Source organism: Labrus bergylta, chromosome 3 (genome assembly GCF_963930695.1).
Source record: "Labrus bergylta chromosome 3, fLabBer1.1, whole genome shotgun sequence".
NCBI lineage: Eukaryota > Metazoa > Chordata > Actinopteri > Labriformes > Labridae > Labrus > Labrus bergylta.
The window spans coordinates 11,688,429-11,709,352 of NC_089197.1; the positions used below are offsets into that span (position 1 = coordinate 11,688,429).

General features: G+C 40.0%; 1 protein-coding gene across 4 annotated transcripts in view; it reads right to left on the reverse strand.

The window, feature by feature from the left end:
* kcnq1.1 (potassium voltage-gated channel, KQT-like subfamily, member 1.1) overlaps window positions 1–20,652 on the reverse strand; it is a 55,362-nt gene extending 34,710 nt beyond the window's left edge. For 3 of the 4 annotated variants that reach the window (XM_065952664.1, XM_020643198.3, XM_029279204.2), the window contains exons 1-4: window positions 19,997–20,651; window positions 11,758–11,848; window positions 1,454–1,580; window positions 933–1,011 (exon numbers count right to left, since the gene is read on the reverse strand). In XM_065952664.1, coding sequence (XP_065808736.1) covers window positions 933–1,011; window positions 1,454–1,580; window positions 11,758–11,848; window positions 19,997–20,355 — 656 coding nt within the window. In that variant the 5' untranslated portion in view covers window positions 20,356–20,651. Of the gene's footprint in view, window positions 1–932; window positions 1,012–1,453; window positions 1,581–11,757; window positions 11,849–19,996 lie in introns of all 4 variants that reach the window. The other variant, XM_065952663.1, reaches the window with a different exon arrangement.
* Between the last annotated feature and the right edge of the window lie 272 nt (window positions 20,653–20,924).

The following is a 20,924-nucleotide window of genomic DNA, read 5'->3' on the forward strand; positions in this document are numbered from 1 at the left end:
ATAGAAAAAGATTTACTGTTTTGTAGAATATGTGTCTTTTCTCTTATTTAAATTTAATTTATGTTTTAATTTCATTTAAATACAACTGTAGGGTTCGATCAGCTTGCACAGGAACAGTCAGTAAAATGATCTTTAGAGGGTTTCTGTTTACATTTATACTCTGAGTATATGACACAGCCTGTATGTTCCCCTTTTCACTTATGTAAGGATGTTAAATCATTGCTACTACATGTGCCTGTCTTTGTCTACTCATTTTGTATTTCTACGTAAGAAAAGGACACCTGTGCTTTTATGACCACTGCTGGACATCCAAACATTACACTTTATCCAGTCCACAACCATGGGTGTTCAATCTGCCAGTGTTAAGCTTCATAAAGGAGAAATATTGACCCGGTTCAGAATTTGCTCTCATTCAACTACAGGAGTGTTAGTGAGGTCTATCTTTGATGTCAAGGCCTGATTCACAGCTGAAAAATTCATCCCAAAGGTGCTTAGAGGGGTTAAGGTGAGGGATCTGTGCAGGTCAGGCAAACTCTTTCCACACGTTCTAGAAAAAAAAGATTCTTATTTGTGCATGGGAGGTTTAGACTCTTTTGAATTACTAAAGGGCTGAACATGTTGCAACATAAGAAGAGCACTCTAGTCTAAAATAATGTTACATGCCTCCTCTACCTCAACCATGAAAAACAGGTCCCATACCATGCCTACATAGCAAGCGGATCAGTGGTAGAGACGGTCTTCTCTCAACCAGAAAGTTGGGGGCTCAATCCCCAGCTCCTGCAGCCACATGTCTGATGTAGCTTTGGGCAAATCCCCTAGCCCCAAATTGCTCCCGCTGCTTTGTGACTGAATGAATGTGTATGAATGGGATAGATAAGACTGATGGCCATAGTTTTTTCTGATATAATTCCCACCTGTACACCGTCTCTTACCTTATAGCAGAGGTGGCAAAGACCTGGCCTTTGGAGCCTACTAAGAGCACGACAATAGATGCAACAACCACAATCAGATCTGCAAAGACAGAGAGGCAACAACTTTAGCTTTGTGTCAATACTTCAGAATCATGCAGATGTTAAGAAATACTGCAAGTGAAGTCCTCATTATTAGCTTTGGAAAATCCAAGAAGCAATTGCAGATATTAAAAAATTGGGCAGCTGGTGCTTTATCATGACATTTTCATCAGTTTTCATTTCAAAGGTTTCTTATTGTATTGACCCGAGAAGGGCTCCAAATAATATCAAAAGCCAAAAAAACACCTGGATGTTCCAATTTTAACAATAAAAAGCTAAAGTGTAGCAGTGATGGTATTCATGTCATGCTGAATTTGTCTGAGATATTTCATTTTGGAATGAAGCTTACTGATACTGTTTTGAATAATGTGTGTGGGTGGGGAGTGAAACGTGTTTGTCTGCTTTGCCACAGATATGAGTGCGTATGGGCGATGTGTTCCCACCTATTATAGAGATTGGCTTCCTGGCATAGCGTAGCCGGCCACAGATGCCGACGTATTTACTGCGGCAGCCAGCTGACCAGAGGCGGACGAGGTACTCTACACCGAAAAACACCACCAGGAAGATCTCCTGTCAGAGAGAGGGAGGGAAACACAACAGATAAATGTGAGAGAAGAACAGGTGGAGGAAATAAAACCCTGATCAAACATCAGATGTGTTTGCAGGTTATTTAGAGCAACAGTATCCGAACATCTGCTCCGACTTTAGGCTGTGTTTTAAAACTGATATTGTTGAATTATAGATGCAACTGTTCTCTGTACTTCCTCTGCTGAGAGCAGCTTTGCACTTAAACCTGTCACAGGAATTCATTAAGGACTATTGATTGTTACTCAACAGATAGCTCATTTTTCAATTTTTTATTTGTACCATACAATTGATTTATTCTTTGTTTCAGCTGCGACATGTACTTGGCCTGGAGAGTCGAAAAAGTGATTTGTATATCCTTACAAATAGATTGACAATCACTGTGATTACTTCTCCATATCTCTTCTATTAGAGCTACATACCCGACAATTTCACTGTCTGGTACAATGTCAGTATCCTGTTCAATCCTTTGTTTTCCGGTTTGATGCCACAAATAAAACTCCTATATCATGAGCTTCATGTTTTATTGAAAGACTCAAAAATCAGGATTTCTAGTCCCCCAGCTGTTGTACAGAGCAGAAACCCAACCAGACGACTACTTTCTTTGTGTTTCAAGTAACTTATTGTTCTCTAATGTCTCAATCTGATGAAGGATTTCAGTCATTTGACATCTCCATCTTAAATTGGCAGACACGTTGTCACACGTGTTGGTATGGTAAAAAAAATAACACATTGCAACACACTTTTTAACAGAAGAAAAATGGATAAAGCATTGTCCCTAGCCTTCCTCCTGAATCTCCCGCTATCCCTCTTTCCAAGCCCAACACAGTATCAGCAGATGTCTGTTCATCATGAGTCTGGTTCTGCTCGAAGTTTCTGGCTCTTTAAGGAAGTTTTTTCTTGCCACTGTAACTTTGCTAAGTGTTACTCAGTGCTCATGATTAACGTTGGGTCTTTGTAGATAACATAACATAACATAGAGTAAGGTAGGTACCTGCTTTTGGTGTGTCTTCAGATAATAGTTGATATGTATTGATGCTATATAAATTAAGATTGATTAATTGATTATATGTGATGTACAGTGACCATTGCTGTTACAAATGATTTCATTTTGCTCTCAGGGGAAATAAGCCCAACACCAGTGTTGCTCTGGCTCTCTCTCAGTCCACCTGGACTAATCCCAACCATCATCTGCACATTTTGGTCTTTGTTCTGTTTTGCACAACATCCCACACTTCCAATAGGTCACGCATGCACATATAATACGCCACTGACTTTACTGACTGACACACTGCATGTTTGCAATAAGTCTTTATTTTTTTAAAGCTTTAAATCAATCATCGTTTGTGTCAGCGTGTCCCCCCCCCCAACGCTGTAAACCTAGGGGAAACACTGCTCCCTATATTTGTAATGCCCATGAGCCAAATGATGACACCACAGATCAGATAATGAATTGAAGATGAATTGTGAATAGCAGACAAAATAAAGGTAAAACAAACAGATCATTTTGTGTCAAATCATTTTGAAAGAAAAATGCTGGCCAAAAGATTTGAACTATTTTGGCAGACTACTTGGCTCATTGACATAAGCCCTGCTTGAGGGTGTCAAAAAGACACTGATTTATTCACCCTTCTGATCAGCAGGTCATGATGTTGCTCCTTTAATGCTCTGTATAAAATGACACAGCTAAGAAATAAAAAAGCAGCACTACAAGCATAACAAGTTGACATGGGGGGCCAGACGGCAGCTGGTTAGCCTAGCTTAGCACAAAGACTGAAAATATGGGGGGAAACCAGTCAGCCTAAACATTTAATATACAGTCTAGAGGCAACTGCAAAGCCCAATCTTTACAAGTTATATGACACATGTTTAAGCAAATCAAAAACTTCCTGTAAAAATAACTTTTGGGCTTAGATGTTTCTGCCTTGTGGACTATTTGTTGGCAGGAGCTTCTTGGAGCCATTACTGATTTCTGGAGAGCATTACTGTGATGATAAGAATCCAGGAAATCATAAAAATAAACCCTCTAGGTATCAATTTGTAATAAGTAAATGTCAGAGTTGCTGGAAGGCGGTTGTTGTTGTTATGTTTAATGGGATCTATGCTAACACTTCCCAGGTTATTTCCATCCTCTCTTCTAAGCTAAGCTAGCTGCTGGCAGTAGCTTCATCTTATCTTTTTCCTCTTTTTTTTCTCTGTTTCTGATTCATTATTATTTAGATTTCACATGACAATAACTGAAACAGTCCCCCACAACAGCATGTGTTCAATGCTTGACACAATCCTCATCAAAGCTTCACAATTAAAGCCTCTCCATTTCAATTCAACGTTAGTTCCCTCCAGCGCTCCTCAAGGAGAGATGGATTTAAAAAGAAAAAAATCAATTACAGCACACAATTACAACAACATGTGGAAACAAATGAACTGGTGTGAATGAGAACGAAATTACCATCACACCTCTCTTAATCATTGACAAGTGATTTGAAAAGAAGCTGTCTGAAAGTGAATCAATAGCCGTTTATAGATTTTTAATGGCGACACCATCCTTCTGCTGTGAACGATGAGAGGAACTCAGCGGGGGGATTCAGGCAGAAAATGCGCTGCATGTTTTATACAGCAGGGGATTTTTTTTCAGCTCAGATGTATCAGTGGTGTTTATCTCCATCAGCAACAAAGATTACAACGGCAGTGAATGTAACAGAGCATGTCTTTTAAGTCAAAAATTGGATTAATAAGATGTTTAATCGTGTTCTTGGAAGGCAAAATGAAGAAACACTGCGTTCCATTAATTTATTCAGTGAGGATTTGTACTTCAAGGATGAAAAACAAATGGTCCATCCAAAAAAAACAGCATCCATTAACAAACAGGAAGGATGCACAAACAGGCATGGGGGAGAATCACAACTGTTGTTTTTGGATGTGCTTGAAAAGATAACTCTGACCTTGGACACAGCAGTTTCCTCCCATGTCCAGTTTTTCATTTTTCTCAGAGCTTTTGACCGAATAAAACTGAAGAAGAAGACTTTGAGATTGGGCTGAAGAACTCCAGATCAATCAAGAAAGTGCAGCTTGAGTTTAGATTGTGTTGTCAACCACTGTTTCCACAATCATGAATCATCTGTCAAGCTCAACTTTTGAGACGGCGCAGAAGGGAAAACCACAGGGAAAAAGTCTGCAGAATAACAGAATGACATGTGAACAAATTCCAATTCTGCCATGAAGTGCCTGTGATAGACTTCACTAGGTATTCACTCAGGTTTAAGGAAATGAGGCAGGGACAAGGATCAGACTACAGGTCCAGTCCTGAGTATTATGGTTGTGTCAAGTACAGGCGTTCTTTAACTGGTGGCTAATACTTAAGTAGATCTAGTAAGACAGGAGTATATTAGTACCAGCTCTGATCCCCTGTTTTTTCACTGCAGGAGGAACTCTTCTAGAAATTAGTTTCGGGGGATCTGCTCCACAGATAGTCCATTCGTTTTAATGATGAGGGTCTCTGTGAATAAGATAACACAAGGTATGCAGATATGGGCAACCTGGCACTTGAATTTCCTCCAAGAGTGATCAAGTTAAAATATAGAGTAACAAAAAAAAGTAGGAAATCAAGGTGAAAAAAAAAAACAAGGTACCACTGCAAACATGTTTTTTTTTCCCCTTTAGTTTTACTAAAGGTTTGTGTTTGAATAAAATTCACAATTTCTTATTTCTGTATTTTATTTAGGTAAGAGCTTGAGAAAAAAAACTGCTGCAGTATAGTTGTCAGGAAGCGAAAATCAGAAGAAAACAAGTTGATATTCATTTTAAATCACGGAATACTTGGGGGCGATGATAGTGATGTTAGTTCGCACCCCTTTTATGGAGTCTACATCCCTCCAAGCAGGCGGGTTCAATTCTGACCCGTGGCTCCGTTCCCACATGTCATCCCCCCCTCCTGATTTCCTTCTCTATCCTATCTAAATTAAAGGCAAAAGCCCCCCCCCGAAAAACTAATAAATAGATAGTATACTATTGTTTCTACCCAGATTTTTTTTTATTACAGCTTTCATGCATCTTGGCATGCTACCAGTCTTTCACCTTTGCTGTTGATTGACTTCATGCCACTCTAGGAATAAAGATTCAAGCTGCTTTGCTTTGTTTGACAGCTTGTCAAGATCATCAATTCAGTATCTCATTAAGTACAATGGGATGTGCCTGTGTTGAAAGTAAAACCACACTACAATTGAATGGCTTTCCCTGCATGAGATGATGATTCGAAGAAAATTTGGATTGGGCTCTTGATTGTTTTTAGAGAGCACTTCAAGAAATGAGCCCACCAAATATTCATTTCTGAACTCTCCTCAGTTAAAATCATTACAATCCTATTGTATCATCACCCATCTCTACATTAATGCATGTCCATAGGATTGTGTTTATGCATGGGTATTTGTGTATTCCTGGCTGATGTGGATGTAACATGTCACGGAAACAAACAGTAGTAAGGGATTAATATAGTGTCTTCCTCTTCTTCTTCTTCTAGTAATTGTGAAGTCTATGTAATAAAAAGCCATCCTCTAGCTTGTCCAACCTGTGCCTAACCACTTTCTTTTGATCACTTACCTCTCAAATCCCTCAGTCATCTAATCCGCTTCTCTGTGCTTCCTCACCTGCTTCCGTCTCATTACATGAACCACATGGGGGGGCTATAAAACTAGAACACCTCATCAAGTCATCACCCCCACACTGAGTCTCTCTCCCTGAGCTCCCCTGCACAACATCTTTCTACCTCTCTGATCATCGATCCTCATTTGACCCTCATTTTATCTACCTCTTCTCAAACCTCATTACTTCCCACAATCAATCTCCACCCCCCACCCCCCCACCCCCCCATCACTGCTCTATCCCAAACCTCACTAATGCTCCATTTATAATAAATTCTTTGCATTTATAAATGACTTCATAGTCTTCAACCCTTCTTTCACAAATGCAGAGCAGCACTCCTGAACATTTTAGGACACTGTGCATGTTTAATGCATGAACATTAATGTACAAATCCACATCCACACATATCCTGCTGACCTCAGTTTCTATTTTATTTTTTAAGATTCATTTTTGGGCTTTTTGTGCCTTTATTGTAGAGATAGGAGACAATGGATAGAGTTAGAAATCAGGGCAAGAGAGCGGGTAATGACATGCACTAAAGGAGCCAGAAGTCGGATTTGAACATGGGCCGCCCACTTGGACGACTATAGCCTCCATATATGGGGCACGCGCACTGACCACTGCGCCACCAACACCCCCTGACCTCAGTTTTATGTAAAGTTTTCTACAACTACATTTGTTATAGTGGGTAGGGTAGGTACAACATTTTTTTGGTTCGGTACAGTTCCAAGTTTTGAAGCTTCGGTCGGTACATTTTCGGTACAGTCAAGGGACCTGATGCAACACTTTTTTATTTATTTATTAGGAACATTTAAAATTTCCCTTTTACACATTGGGCTAAGTGCAGCATCGACAGTTCACTTGTACACCTGTTCAGGTTACTTTTTAATAACATTTTAAATTAAACATTGCGACGTACCCGATGTCCGCTGAACAACGACGGCACACTACTCTCGTCTTGTCAACATCTCTTTGTCCATTATTGTGGGAATGGGGAGGGAGGGTGTTTATCTATCATGCCATTATGCTCCCACACAGACGCGTCTCCCTCTCCCCTTTTGCGCCGCAGCACTGTTGGAGCGGGATCATCGCTGAAAATGAAAACGAGTAAAGAGTAAGTCCGTAAAAAGAACTCCATCTCGGTTATATACAATTGTCCAAACCGACAGGGCTCGAGGAACTAGTAATCTGCACAGTTTGCACAGTTTATGTTTGAATTTTTTTATAAGTTACTGAGTAAAAGCTGTGTCCTATACCAGCGGCCGCAGCCTTCCTCCACCCTGAGGTGTGCTTCCACTTTGCAGACCCTGCTGACTGGATTCAGCATAGGTCATAAACCCCGCCTCCTCCATGTTAATGATTTACACATTGGAATAATGTTTTTATATTATTATATATATATATTATTATTTATGTTCTTATATTTATTCGTTCTATATTTTGCAAAAAAAAGAAGCTGATGTAACTTCATGATTGACAGCTCAGTGGACAAATGCAACTCCGTGCAGCATTCTTAATGTTTGCAGAGCATAGGCAAGAGACAACATAACAAAACCTAACAATACAGTCATTAAACTTTCCATAACCGTTAGAGTCTGCTTTGAAACAAGGGACATGAAGGATCTGGGGCGCTGGTGGTGCAGTGGTTAGTGCGCGCACCCCATGTATGGAGGCTGTAGTCCTTCAAGTGGGCGGCCCGGGTTCTGTACTATCTCTCCAACAAAGGCACAAAAAGCTCAAAAATAAATCTTTGAGGAAAAATGAAGGATCTCCAATTTTCTATTTCTTTGTTTATTGTGTGCTTCAGTGAAGTTAAGGGCGTAGCATCATTTCTGCGGTTCCACCAGCCAGTTTCCTTCTGTGCATATCTCGTCTCCAAACGACATCACCTGTGCAATGTCAAGCGACCATTTTGGGGTATTTTGACTTCGCATTTGTACAACGGGAGGAGGTGTAGATGCATTGTCCACATACTATATATTAAATGTTTGTGAAACTAAAACAGAAGATAGTCACCATAATGGAAAACTATGCATACGCCTAATGCTGTACGCTGTACCCAGGATCTTCAGGGCCTGAATGTCCTACAATTGTCCACTCATTGTCATGAGTAACAGGGGCTTTGGTTAGTAAAACCAAGATTAAAATGTTACATGTATTTCAATTGGACTTTGCAGATTGACATAACCTGCAGTGATACTTTTCAGTAGTTCACAGCCAACTCACATCCTTGAAGTGCACAAACTCTTCAAAGAACGTGGATCTTTTGGGCAAACCGCCAAGCATCTGGCCCAACGCGCCACTACTACAAACACCATCAGCCAGAGCTGCATCTCCAAGCACAGAACCGAGCGGGCTGTGTTAACCTTGAGTGTGCAAGAAGAAAGAAAGAAGACAAAAGAAGCAGCTTCTGTGATGGGGGAGGAGAGAATGAAAGAGTTGCAGGGTCAGAGCAAATCTCTAAAGCAGCAAGCACAAAGTACAAAAACAGGCCCTTTGGGGATGGAGGCTGCAAAAGATGAACGCTGGAGATTTTTGAGGGTTTAGAAGCACAGCAAAAATTAATTATTCATTATCTGTGTTGGCGAGAAGAATAAGAAGATTAAATATCCACAGGGGGTGAACCTAAAGCTGGGAACCAAAGCACATATTTCAAAATATTTGGGTATTTACCGACTTAATTCTTTTTTTAATCACACATCCGACTCACTCACAGATGCATCAGCTTTCTTAAATCCAACAATGAACCTGTAAGATTCATGTTTCTGCTCTGCCAGCACATGAATCACCATGACCATTTCATCCTATTATCCCCAGTCCAAGGTGAACTTGTCACATGTGGCACGTTCCAGTCCTCCTTAGAAGAAAATCATCGAGCCCTTCGTCATCCTGTCTCGGTAGGTTTACTTTTGTTTGAGCTTGAGTGACTCACCCAGCACCCGAACAGTTCCTCCGCTCAGCAGCTGATGTCTCAGGGTTAAGTTTTTTCCCATTTACTATTGATTTCAGAGGAGGAGCCTTCGACCTCTAACGCCAGTGGGACACCCTGAAATAGTTCGCGGAAAATAGAGGCTTTGTTCTTCCAGCTAAAGTGTCCCTAAATTGTTTTTTTTTGTAAGGCAGCGGGTAGGTCAATAAACCCATGAAATTGCTTTTTCGAACCACAAAATCTGCAGTTTGATATTTTGTTGTTTTAGCAGCGTGTTCATCATGATGCTGATTGCAGCAGAATATAATCAATCAAAAAAGACGATAGAAATGAATTTAACATCTTTGTTTACCTTGAAATTGATTCTGTGCTTTATTAAACAAGCTTATAGGTGTCATTTCAAAGAACTGCACAATGACTCAATGTCCATTAGCTGCATTGTTTTATGAGCACCATCATTTATTTAAATGAGTTGCCTGACACAGGATGGGAACAAAACTCCTCCTTAACTACTTCATATATCAGAATCAGGCCTGTGTGGAGATGTAAGCCAACAAAACAGAGACAAACAGAAGAGCCGAGCAGATGGTGAGAGTCAAAGGAAAGATCAGATCAGGAGAAAAAGCTGCAGGCTGTATCAACAAACATAAACAGTGTTGTTAAAAGAAAAAACAAGGTGTATCTTGCTTTTGAGGTTCTGTTTTCTTTTCTCATCTCAATCACTCCACTCGCATCTCTCAGACACACATGTGGTTCATGGACCAATGGTCAGGATCATTAAAGAAACACTGTGGTGAAGAAACAATATGTGCATCCTTAAGGCCCAACAAATATGTGAATACATCTATAAGGCTGTTTTGAAACCTTTGAGTTTTTTTTTTTTTAAAAGCTGCCTTATTCACTTTGGCTTGCAATGTAACCATCAACCATCGAAAAGAACACTGGGTGTGTAACTGCATGAAATTCAGAGATTCACCTGCTACCATCAACGACATGAAATAGATCTGAGAATATTTGGCAGGTTATGAACAACAAGCCATTTAATAAACAGAAGGGTTTTTTTTTTTTTTTTTTTTAAATTATAAACTCTTCAATACAATATTGACTCTCCCACTTAGATGTCACTATGATTGTTGTGGTTGATGATTTAGATATCATTGTGATTAATGGATGTGTTTGTGGTGGTATTTGGTTTGGAAGTTGTGGTTTTTGTGGTTGTTATTTGTGCTGTTGTCGTGGTTATTGTATTTATTGTTTTTGTCGTGGTTGTTTGTGGTTGTAGTTTTTGTGTTATTTGTTTTTGTTGTGGTTGTTTGTGGTTGTAGTTTTTGTGTTATTTGTTTTTCTTGTTGTTTGTGGTTGTAGTTTTTGTTGTTGTTGTTTGTGGTTGTAGTTTTTGAGTTATTTGTTTTTGTTGTTTGTGGTTGTAATTTTTGTGTTATTTGTTTTTGTTGTGGTTGTTTGTGGTTGTAGTTTTTGTGTTATTTGTTTTTGTTGTGGTTGTAGTTTTTGAGTTATTTGTTTTTGTTGTTTGTGGTTGTAATTTTTGTGTTATTTGTTTTTGTTGTGGTTGTAGTTTTTGTGTTATTTGTTTTTGTTGTTGTTGTTTGTGGTTGTAGTTTTTGTGTTATTTGTTTTTGTTGTTGTTGTTTGTGGTTGTAGTTTTTGTGTTATTTGTTTTTGTTGTTGTTGTTTGTGGTTGTAGTTTTTGAGTTATTTGTTTTTTTGTGGTTGTGGTTGTGGTATTTGTTTTGGTTGCTGAAGGCATCAAGCTTTTACTATGTGATTCTCTTGTCCTGTGGTGTTGTCAGAGCTACACTAAATGCTGCCTGTGTTTTATTTGTACCTTTCAACATCTGCTGGTGCATGCTCAGTGTACATGGATGGGTCTGTGATAAGTGTTTTCAGGGCAGTTATGGGCAACAGTCTGGTCTGAAATGGTTCTACAAAACTCGTCTGAACAACGATATCTTTTGTTTTAAAATTCCCTTTCATAATAAAAGGAACATACCAGTGTGGACTTCTGGTTCCATCTGCTTCCATTGCTCTCGGAAGCAAAAGAAAATAAACCTGGATTTTCTAAGTGGCTCAACAGATGAGAACAGAACACTAACGCTTACTACAGCTGACCTTTTAGAGCAATAAAGACCCGGAGAGTTCAAAAAGGAAGAAGGCTATCAATGTTGGTTGAGTCACTCTGTCCAACTTTATGTAACCTTTGCCTGTTGGAGTCCAACCTGCTCTACGGTATAAGCTTAAGCTTGCAGCTGCATGGAAATGCACACTGCATTTATTTATTTTTTTAACAAGTAAGTCAACCTTTTGACCAACTTTTTAAAACCCTTTCATTTTGAAGGATACCCAAAAAACAATTTCATCTCTGGCATTGCCATAGAAGTTTAAATGTGTTGAACCACATTCCCAGCAGCATAACCTTCATCAATCACACCACAAACCCTACACCCAGTGGGATGTTTGGTGTTTAGACCAACACCTCTTATAGAATTAGATCCAATTACGCTAAGATACAAATTAGAGGTAAAACAATGATATTATTGCTAATCCCTTTTCAATTTCATCAAACGTTACACTCACCACCCAGTAGAGCGTTTTGTGCGCCAGAGCTTCATACTCTTGGATGGTAGACAGAACGCTGAGGATCAGACAGGCCAGAACCATGAGAAACCTGTGGGGGGAACAAAAACACCTATTAATAAAGTGTGATTATTCTCTATGTTTTATTGTCGTCATTCTTATTCATGTTTTACGCGTACAAATATCATCCAATCTAAGGATTTCTCGAGAATTCATATTTCATCAATCAAAGCTTTACGTAACGTTCAGGCAAACACGGGTCACTTCAAATCACTCTTCTGTGTTCCACCTCATATTCATGTCAACATCTCCCACTTTGATTTCAACACCAAAAAAAAAACCACCTCAGACAACTTTGGAGTCTGGCTTGAGTCGGGTTTTCTGAAAAAAATTGAAAGCAGAAATCAAGAAAGCAGAACATTACATTTATATTTCTGTCATGAAAAGCATCTGAGTGAATTCCAGCAAACATTCAAGGACAGCTCTCCGGAGGAAATTCTGTGAACCTTTTAGACTCCACCATGTGAATGCAAAGCGCATAACAAACTTGCCAAATAATGAGCAGACAGGTTCGCGTGCGCGCACACACACACACACACACACTCTAACCACACACATACACAGGCCACACAGACTATCAAGGAAATTTAAATGCTCCTTGACTTCCTCCGTACTTCCCTTCAAGGTCACATATATTTCAAATGCAGAAACAATGAAACGTCTGTGGCTCTTCTACCTACTTAGAGAACACTTTTACCCCTAATATAGCCTTGACATTTTGACTCATGAGTAACTGTTGATGTTAAATGTCATATTAAAGACCTTGAGGGTTTTTATGCGTGTATGTTTAATCATTTAAAAAGAAGGAAGAGCTTGTAGTTTCTGCATAAAGTGCCTGGAAACAATATAAACCTGAGCGATCACTTCTCACAGTGTCCATACAAGTCAGATGCAGAAATCCAGTTTGCCAGCAGTATAGATGATGACATAAGCTTAAACTCACAACACTGTGCAGCCTTTATCCTTGCTACTTGTTTGTTATTGTAATATCGCCTCAGCGATCAGCCTTGAAGTCGCAGTTACGTTTCACCTCATTTCATTATGTTTGTCTGTTAGCAGAACATCTTTGTAAATTAAGAATGAATGTGCATTTGACTTGTCGAAAGCATTGGCATTGTCGAAAGGACAATCTCATTAACTTTTCATTTCCGCTGGCATGAGTCGTAGCGCGTTGAAGGGCAGAACTTCTGAATGGAATCAAGTTAACAGCGTCTGAGTTCATTTGGCGAACAAACTCAGATGAAAGGACAAACTTCAACAACTAACGCGATCAAAAGAAACACAGAGGCTCCGAAAAGCTTGTTTGTCTTTAGATTGAAAATGTGCTGAGAGTATTTATGTCAAAACGTAGGGCAGCACCAGAGGATCAAATATTACATCTCACTGATACAAATGGAGCTGATTGAATGGAATTTCAGAAATCTAATGTGACTTTCAATGGATCTGTTGTATATCTGTATACATATACATATAGGATGCATCTGAAACTGAATACTTCCATACTATTCATACTAAGAATGACTTCACATTGGGTATGTAGTGAGTTCTGAAGTCAAGGTTTGGCAATTTTGCATACACAATAAATCTCTGGATGTGGGTTATGGTACTGCTAGCTAGATGCTAGATAATTCAACATGGCACGGACCTGAAAATACAGGATGGATGATGGTGATATGACGGGACACATGCATATATACAGTATGTTGCTAACAGCATACTAACTGTCAGGTTAGTGTGGTTTGATGTGTGGTTTTGGACAATGCCATTTACACACGGTATAAGTTGTTATGCAGAAGCCACTCAAAACTTTTTTTTTCTGCTTTCCTTTTGTGATCACAGATAATTTCTTTATTTCAAGACAAATGAGTTTGGTTCATTTATGGCATCAATACTAAACTTTTCCACCATGAAGTATTACTTACAAAGTCGATCTTATAGAACAACAACTTCCAACAGGGAGATTAGCGTCCCTTCGAAGTCCGCAAATCACATAATTGCTTGTTTACAGCACTATGTAAGTTTGGCAGCGAGCCGCGGATCTCTCCCAAAAAGTGTGTATGGCTTCATGGCACGAGCAAGTTATCCTGTCTCTCTGTACTGTTTGATACAATGGCTGAGGCTAAGAGACGGAAGAGGACGCTGACGCTGAAGCTAAGAAGAGAAAGAGAGAGAGTGACAGAGCTGGAAGCTGAGTGTACAATCCTGCAGATATGATCAATTACAGATAGAGATATACTGGAGTCATCTTTGTCTCATGTTGAGCAGCTTTACCAGTTGAAAAAGTAACCCTAACCCCAGTTTGGCTCAGACTCGCATAAATATAAATCAGTCAATGTGTTCTACAACAGTGCAGTTGCACTCAGAGGCCTTTAGAGGGCGCCAACTAGTGCTGCACAATTAATCTAATCACAATCGTAAAAGGATAAGGTGCAATCACATAACCGCTCAAAAGGCTTCAATTTGCAATCAAAATAAATGTGAGTGTGTGTGTATGTGAACGTAACAATGAGAGTCCAGAATTACTAGTCAAGCGCCAAAGGCGAGTACATTTCAGAGGGCGTTAATTAATAATTATATTAAATGTACTGAAACAAATGTATTTAGACCAGTAAAAAATATGCTTGGCAGTTGAATTGTTTCATCTAGAGGCTCAAAATACCATTTATTACATCGCAATCCCAATATTGTCCACTATGACCGCAATTGCAAAATTTCACTAAAATGTGCAGCACTTTGGCCAAAGTGCACTTTAAAAAATGTCTACATGAAGTTGCTTAAAATAAATCTGATTACAATCTTCCTGACTAATGTCATGCCTCTTAAAAGTGTATCACAACTAAACAGTAAGTCAGGGCATAATTGCACTTTTGTTGGCTACATTTTTTTTTATTACTACCAGAAATGACCAGCCCTGCAATCTATGCGGTAGCATGCTACTTGTGATCTCTGATAAACATTATAAGCATCAAGTATTAAGTATAAAAAAACGTTTTGTTCTTGCAATAACAGTTTGATGAACTTGTTAGCAAAGCTCATTGTGATCTTGAATTATGACCAATAAGCATTTTGTTTGCTGGCAGAGTCAACTTCTACATTCTCTAGAAATGCACAAGAATTCTTGTTCATTATAATGTATAGAAAGAGAGATTTGCTTGTTTTTCCCAGTCATACAAAATAAAAGATCCATGAAATTGAAATCGGGACACTATAGTATAAGTTAAATTGTCATACCTTACTAATACAGGGCGGTGTAGGTGGATATATTTACTCTACAGTCTTCTTCTCTGTGTTATTTTAAACATTTGTTTGAAAAAACAGTCTTCAAGATTGTCAGTTTTATCTCGTCTATATGAGCACAAGCGATGGAAACTATGTGTGGAGGGAGCTCTAGTTTCCAGTCAGTGTTTGCACCATGGGCACCCTTATCACAACATGCTACAGCCTGAGTTTATTGAACACTGGCCAGGAATCCAAATAACCCCCTTCAGACTAACTCACACACACAAACACGCACACACGCACACACGCACAGGCTTAAACGTGCGCGCGACACGTCAGCACAGATAAAAGATGGTGAGAGAGAGACCTTCTGAGGGGAGATGGACCGGTTTGGAACACGGCTAACAAAGCAGCTCTTCCTGTCTGTCTGACACATCTGAACAAGCAGTCAATGCAGCAGGAATATCTTAGTTTGGGGTCAGAGTCTTCTTTAAAATGATTTCTACAGGGTGTTAAAATTGGTACATTTGTCCATTAATAACAGCAGTGTGCAATCAAAAAACTGCCTACAAGTCGGGATGCAGTCTAATAAATATGCTCAAATATGCAACATAAAGTTAAAAGGAGGATCAAAGACACAAAAACGAACATCAAACCTTTCAAAGCAAACACTCCGGTTATGCTAATGGTTGTAATTTGTCAGAGAATCTCTGCTCAGATGACTTCAGAGCGTTTTGAAATGCCTGTAAACATACACACTCAGTATGCCGAGCATACTCTGCAGCTTCACTTTTAATCCATCTGAGACGATCTGACTCCCCCTGTCCCTCCATACTAACTGCACCATCATATTTCACTGCCTTTTCCTCCAGTGGGCTCAGTGTAGCAACACATAAAATACCACATTGGCTCATCTACAGAGGCCTCACTGAACTCTGAACAAAAGCTCAAAGCATTGCTCCCTATCTATTATTGATGGACAGATTCTCTTGTAGTCTGTTTTGTAGTGTGTGTTGCATGTAAAGACAAAACAGGGAACTGAGTTAGAGTTAAAAGAGACACTGCTGACCATGTCACTGGCTGTTACCATCAAATCTCCCGTTTGGAACAACAAGCACAGTGCTTTAAAGTGACAAAGACAAAATAGTAACTCCAACTAAAGTGATGCAAAGCCACAACAAATCCTTGAGCACAGAATATGTAAGCTTAGTCAGTGGTCCAACACATAACCAGTCGCCTTTAGGCAGAAGTCAAACGAGGGTCTATAGAGGGGCTTAACAAACACAGATGTTCCCAACGACAAATTCCTAACGTGGTTTAGCAAGAGGTTAAAAGCTCAGTTAGGTAGAGGTCAACAATGAGTGACCTTGTCTCTGTGTTCCATTACCAGTCCTGGCTCCTGTGTTTTTTTTGAGAGAGCGGAAAAGACAAAAAGCACAGATGCCTTAACTGCACTTGATAAAATATAAAGCAGAGCGCAAACCAGCTCCAGTCAGATCGTGTTTCTCAAATTGAAAAGAATACCAGAGCATAAACTCAAAAACATGTTTGCTGTATCGTAAAAAATAGTGTCGGAATTGACTTCCTCCAGACTGATACTGTTTGACAGAACATCTAGTTCGGTTTAATGGAGCCAAGGCTGATTTGGATTTTCTCTAAACTCTCCTGATCGACTCATTTATAACCAGCATGTGGGCTGGATACATGCTGCTCTGCACCAAAACACCCCATTTACTCTTCGCACAGACACCCAGTGCGAGCAGAGGCATACTTTACTTACGCATAAAGCTGAATATATAGCATGCTCCTTTCCAGCGAAGAAAACTATTGCTTTCCTTTTAACCCTCGTCTCGGTAAGCATCCTATATCATTATACACACACACACACACACACACTAACACACACACAAGCTGACAAACATTTGCACGTGCAAACACAGTGGGGTTCCTCTGATAAGGCTGACTCTGAGGATGGAGTTCTGGGTCAGTGATAAAGCTAAGCTTGTTCCTAACTATCTTTCTCCACTTCCAACATACAAAAACAACTGACTGGACTGACCTCAGAAAACCCTTTTAGACTTTCAGACATCCAAACATTATGCTCTTACAACAAACAGCTGGCTTTATTTTATTTTGTTTTTCTTAATTTAACCAGGAAAACCTCAGTGGGATTAAAAATCTCTGCTAACTGTGCTGCTGCCCAACTTGGCCCATTCGCTCTTGAAACAAAGTTTCTAACAAACTAGCAGCCATACTTACAAACATAATGTAGAACGTGAAATAATAAGTAGCCTTTAACTGCAATTATTTGTAAAGATAGACTACACTCATGAATATATCAGGCAGAACATCTACAGCCAGATGTGTCCGCCTCCAAGTCTATGCAACGTGATGTCCTTGAATATCCAAAATAAGGACAATATCTGCCTGAAAACCCACAAAGGGCCCTAATTTGGTGGTGTAAAGGGCATTTTATAAAGCGTGTGACGAAAGGTGATTTGGGTTGTGTCTGTCTACATTATGCTAGTTCAAAATGATTTATTTGAATCACTCACATTTTTAGGGGGCGTATTGTGCCTTTTTTAAAGGGACAGGACAGTGGATAGAGAAGGAAATCAGGGAGAGATAGAGACTGGGGAATGACATGCAGGAAAGGAGCCACAGGCGGGATTTGAACCTGAGCCGCTGGCTTTGAGGACTGTATAGCCTCTGTACATGGGGCGAGCAAACTAACCACTCGGCCACCAGAGCCTCGAGTGCTGTTGACTTAAAAGTCTCTCCTGCATGGTCGGCAGTATTTGTGCTGTATGAATCTGGCTTTCTAATGGAAAGTGTTAGTCCCTGTAATTATGGGTTACTGTTGTACATAAATTGCATATAAAAAAAAAACGTTTACAGCATTGGATCGTTTAAACTGCATGTTCCTTTTTTCCAAAGTAGTCAGTTATAGGGGGGCAGCAATCTGAAGTACATCTGTTTACACATTGGAAAAATAGTTTTATTGACTGAAGGTTTATAAAGTTATGTTTTCCAAGTCTGGATTTTGACAGCTCTTTTGACACCGTTGTCAGTTAATTAGATTAAATTTAACTTCTGCTGTGTACATTCTGTCTCTCATTCACTTGACATTCAAGGATGTGCTTCATTACTTAGTGCGACCTCCTGTCTTGAAGTGTGAAGATCATCTTTGTACAACTCTAACAATGTGCCTGTGTAAAGTCAGCGAATACAGAAACGGTTTGAAATGTGGATGTGTGTTATTCTGGCATGTACTATCATCATGTTTAGACAAGTTCGCAATGTAAGATCACAAAAGTGCAGCATCACTCTCACAGAGTGTTTACAAGCTGCGATCACCCACTCAGTATCTGCAAACACCTGACAAATATGAGCGATTGTGATCATCAGTAGTTACATTTGGTATGTTACTAAATATATTAAAACCAAACAAAATGACATGGGGGGGCAAACACGTTCCCACTGAGCAGTGAGTTTGACAGAAACGTTTCAGTCAGAGCTGACACAGTCCCAGATACAGAAGTGATTCTTCCTCAAAAATACCAACAAAGCAGATTTACCAATTATCACGAGTTACCGCCAAGGGAAGTGACATTCACAGCTGACACTTCTTGAAAAAGCATGTTAAGAAACATCCGGTGTTTCTTGTAGTTCTCTGCAGTGTGAGCTTTCTTCGAATCAGCATGTAGTGTGGCCTTTCTCCTGATCTTGCTGGTTAGTACCTGATGCGAAGTCAGATGATATAACGCTTAAAAGGGAACTTTCCTGCTCTCACAGTAGCCACTAGCATCCCTCTTTGCGTGTATCTTGCTGTTATCCTTGGTAATGCTTTAACCTATTTGAGCCGCACTGTGTTGGCTCATGCTCCCTTTGAGTCACAGAGACTCTAACCTGCTGCGACAGGCTGCATTCCCCTGCGTCCCCTCCGACACCGCCGGGTCACAGGGTGACAGCAGCAGACAAGGCCACTGCCCCCTGCACAGCCTCACACATGCTGCCAAGTTTAGCTGCCTGCTATCAGTGCCAGCGAGTGGGGACAGACATCACACATGAAGATCATATCCTACATTCCAAAACCTCTGCAGGAACACCCAGCCTGGATCTACTTGACTGACAAGGCTTACACCAAGTCAGGGAAACAGTGAAATGCATCCTTTGGTTTCACATCAGTTGTATACAGAGAGAAATTTATCATCAGTTACATTTCATTTGTCAAAAGTGACACTCAGGCTAACTGACAGAGCAGTCACATCAGATTTAGCTGGTGAACCTTAAAGGGACATCTTCATGATTTAGGGGATTTAGAAGATGTAGCTGCTATACTTTATTAATTTTATATTTTATGAAACCTGTAAATTGCATTTACATTAACAAAGTGTTTCAAACTATTCACCAGACACTTGTCATCAAGTCTGTGCCACAAGTTCTGGCACAAAAAAAAATGTTAGTCCCCGAAGTCATTTATACATCGCCCTGTATTTGTTTTTAAAGCTCTGTTGTTTTAGCCTCTTGGAATGCAAAACAGTTCACTCCTCTGTCTTGGTGCACTCACACTGTTCTGGCAAATTAAATACCCAACAGAGCTGAGGAAAACACTACCCAAATGAAAGATATTTATAATATCCCTTTAGTACTCCCCGGAGGGCGTATTTTGTCTCAGATTCTCTTGTCTGTGATGAATTATATGGCTTTTTTTTTTTAATCTGCTATGGCCTGACTTAAATATCTTTATAATATTTCTGCAGGGAGCCCTGGTTGTGTTGTGATTTCTGTGCAGCATCTTTCTCAAATTCACAGGATTAACAGTTCTTTGTAGTGAAGGCGTCCAAGGCTCTACATGCGCAATTAACTCCCTGTTTAATTAGCATCTTAGAGTTGCAATTATACCCTTGAATACCCAATGGATGCGGATGATTAGGAAAATTAAATATAAAACACTCACACTGTGAAGTGATACAAGAAGCATTTCCAGCCAGACGGCCTTTCCAGAAAGTTATACACGCGTCCTTGGATGTAGGCGCGGTTGAGGGCTGGACGCACCCCGGTGCTGTACACTGACATCCGCATGGACATGCGAGGATGGGATACGTAAGGGTGGAGGTGTACATGAGGCACCTCCGTGGGAGTGTTGCCTTCCCCAGAACTTTTGTCTCTTTGAAAATACGCGTCGTTGCCCGCAGATCTTCCTGGATCAGGCGCGGAAAACGCCGTTTCTGACAACTCCAAATCCGGTGGTCGTTGTCCTCGTGCCATGCCAGAGGACCTTTGCATGTCCCCCTGATAGAAGCCAGAATTAGACATAGTTTCCTCCTGTTATTCTTCTACTGCTTGGTTAACTTTTTCACACTTGTTTTTTTTCTCAATAACTCACTGAAACGGACAAATGTTCGCCCATGTGCGCGAAGTTACTGCTGCTCTAGATCACCCGGATGGTGTTTCTTCCATTTAACTTTACAGCTCTCTGGGTTGTTGAGAATATGGCGACTCTCATCCCTGACTGAATATCCCCTTCCTCTGCTCACAGTACTTATCAGCCTGGAGTGCTGTGGGCGCCAGGCGGTGCGCTGTGAGTCGCCAGCTGTCCAGACATTTCACTGTTTGGCAAAACAGCCTGGAAGCACTTCGAAGCTCATGAACTCCACCCTCAAATATGTGCAGGAAAACACAGAAGCTCTTACTTTTCCCGCTGATATAGATTTTACAGTTAATGCAAACATTGTTTTTGCATTAACAATTAAGTGCATTCAACAATTTAGATACAAAATCTGAAAGTGGTAAAAAAAAGTTTGGCAATACATTGTTGTCCATCTCAGAGACATTTTACATTTACTACATGAGCTAAAAGAAGAACTTTTATGACTGGTAATAAC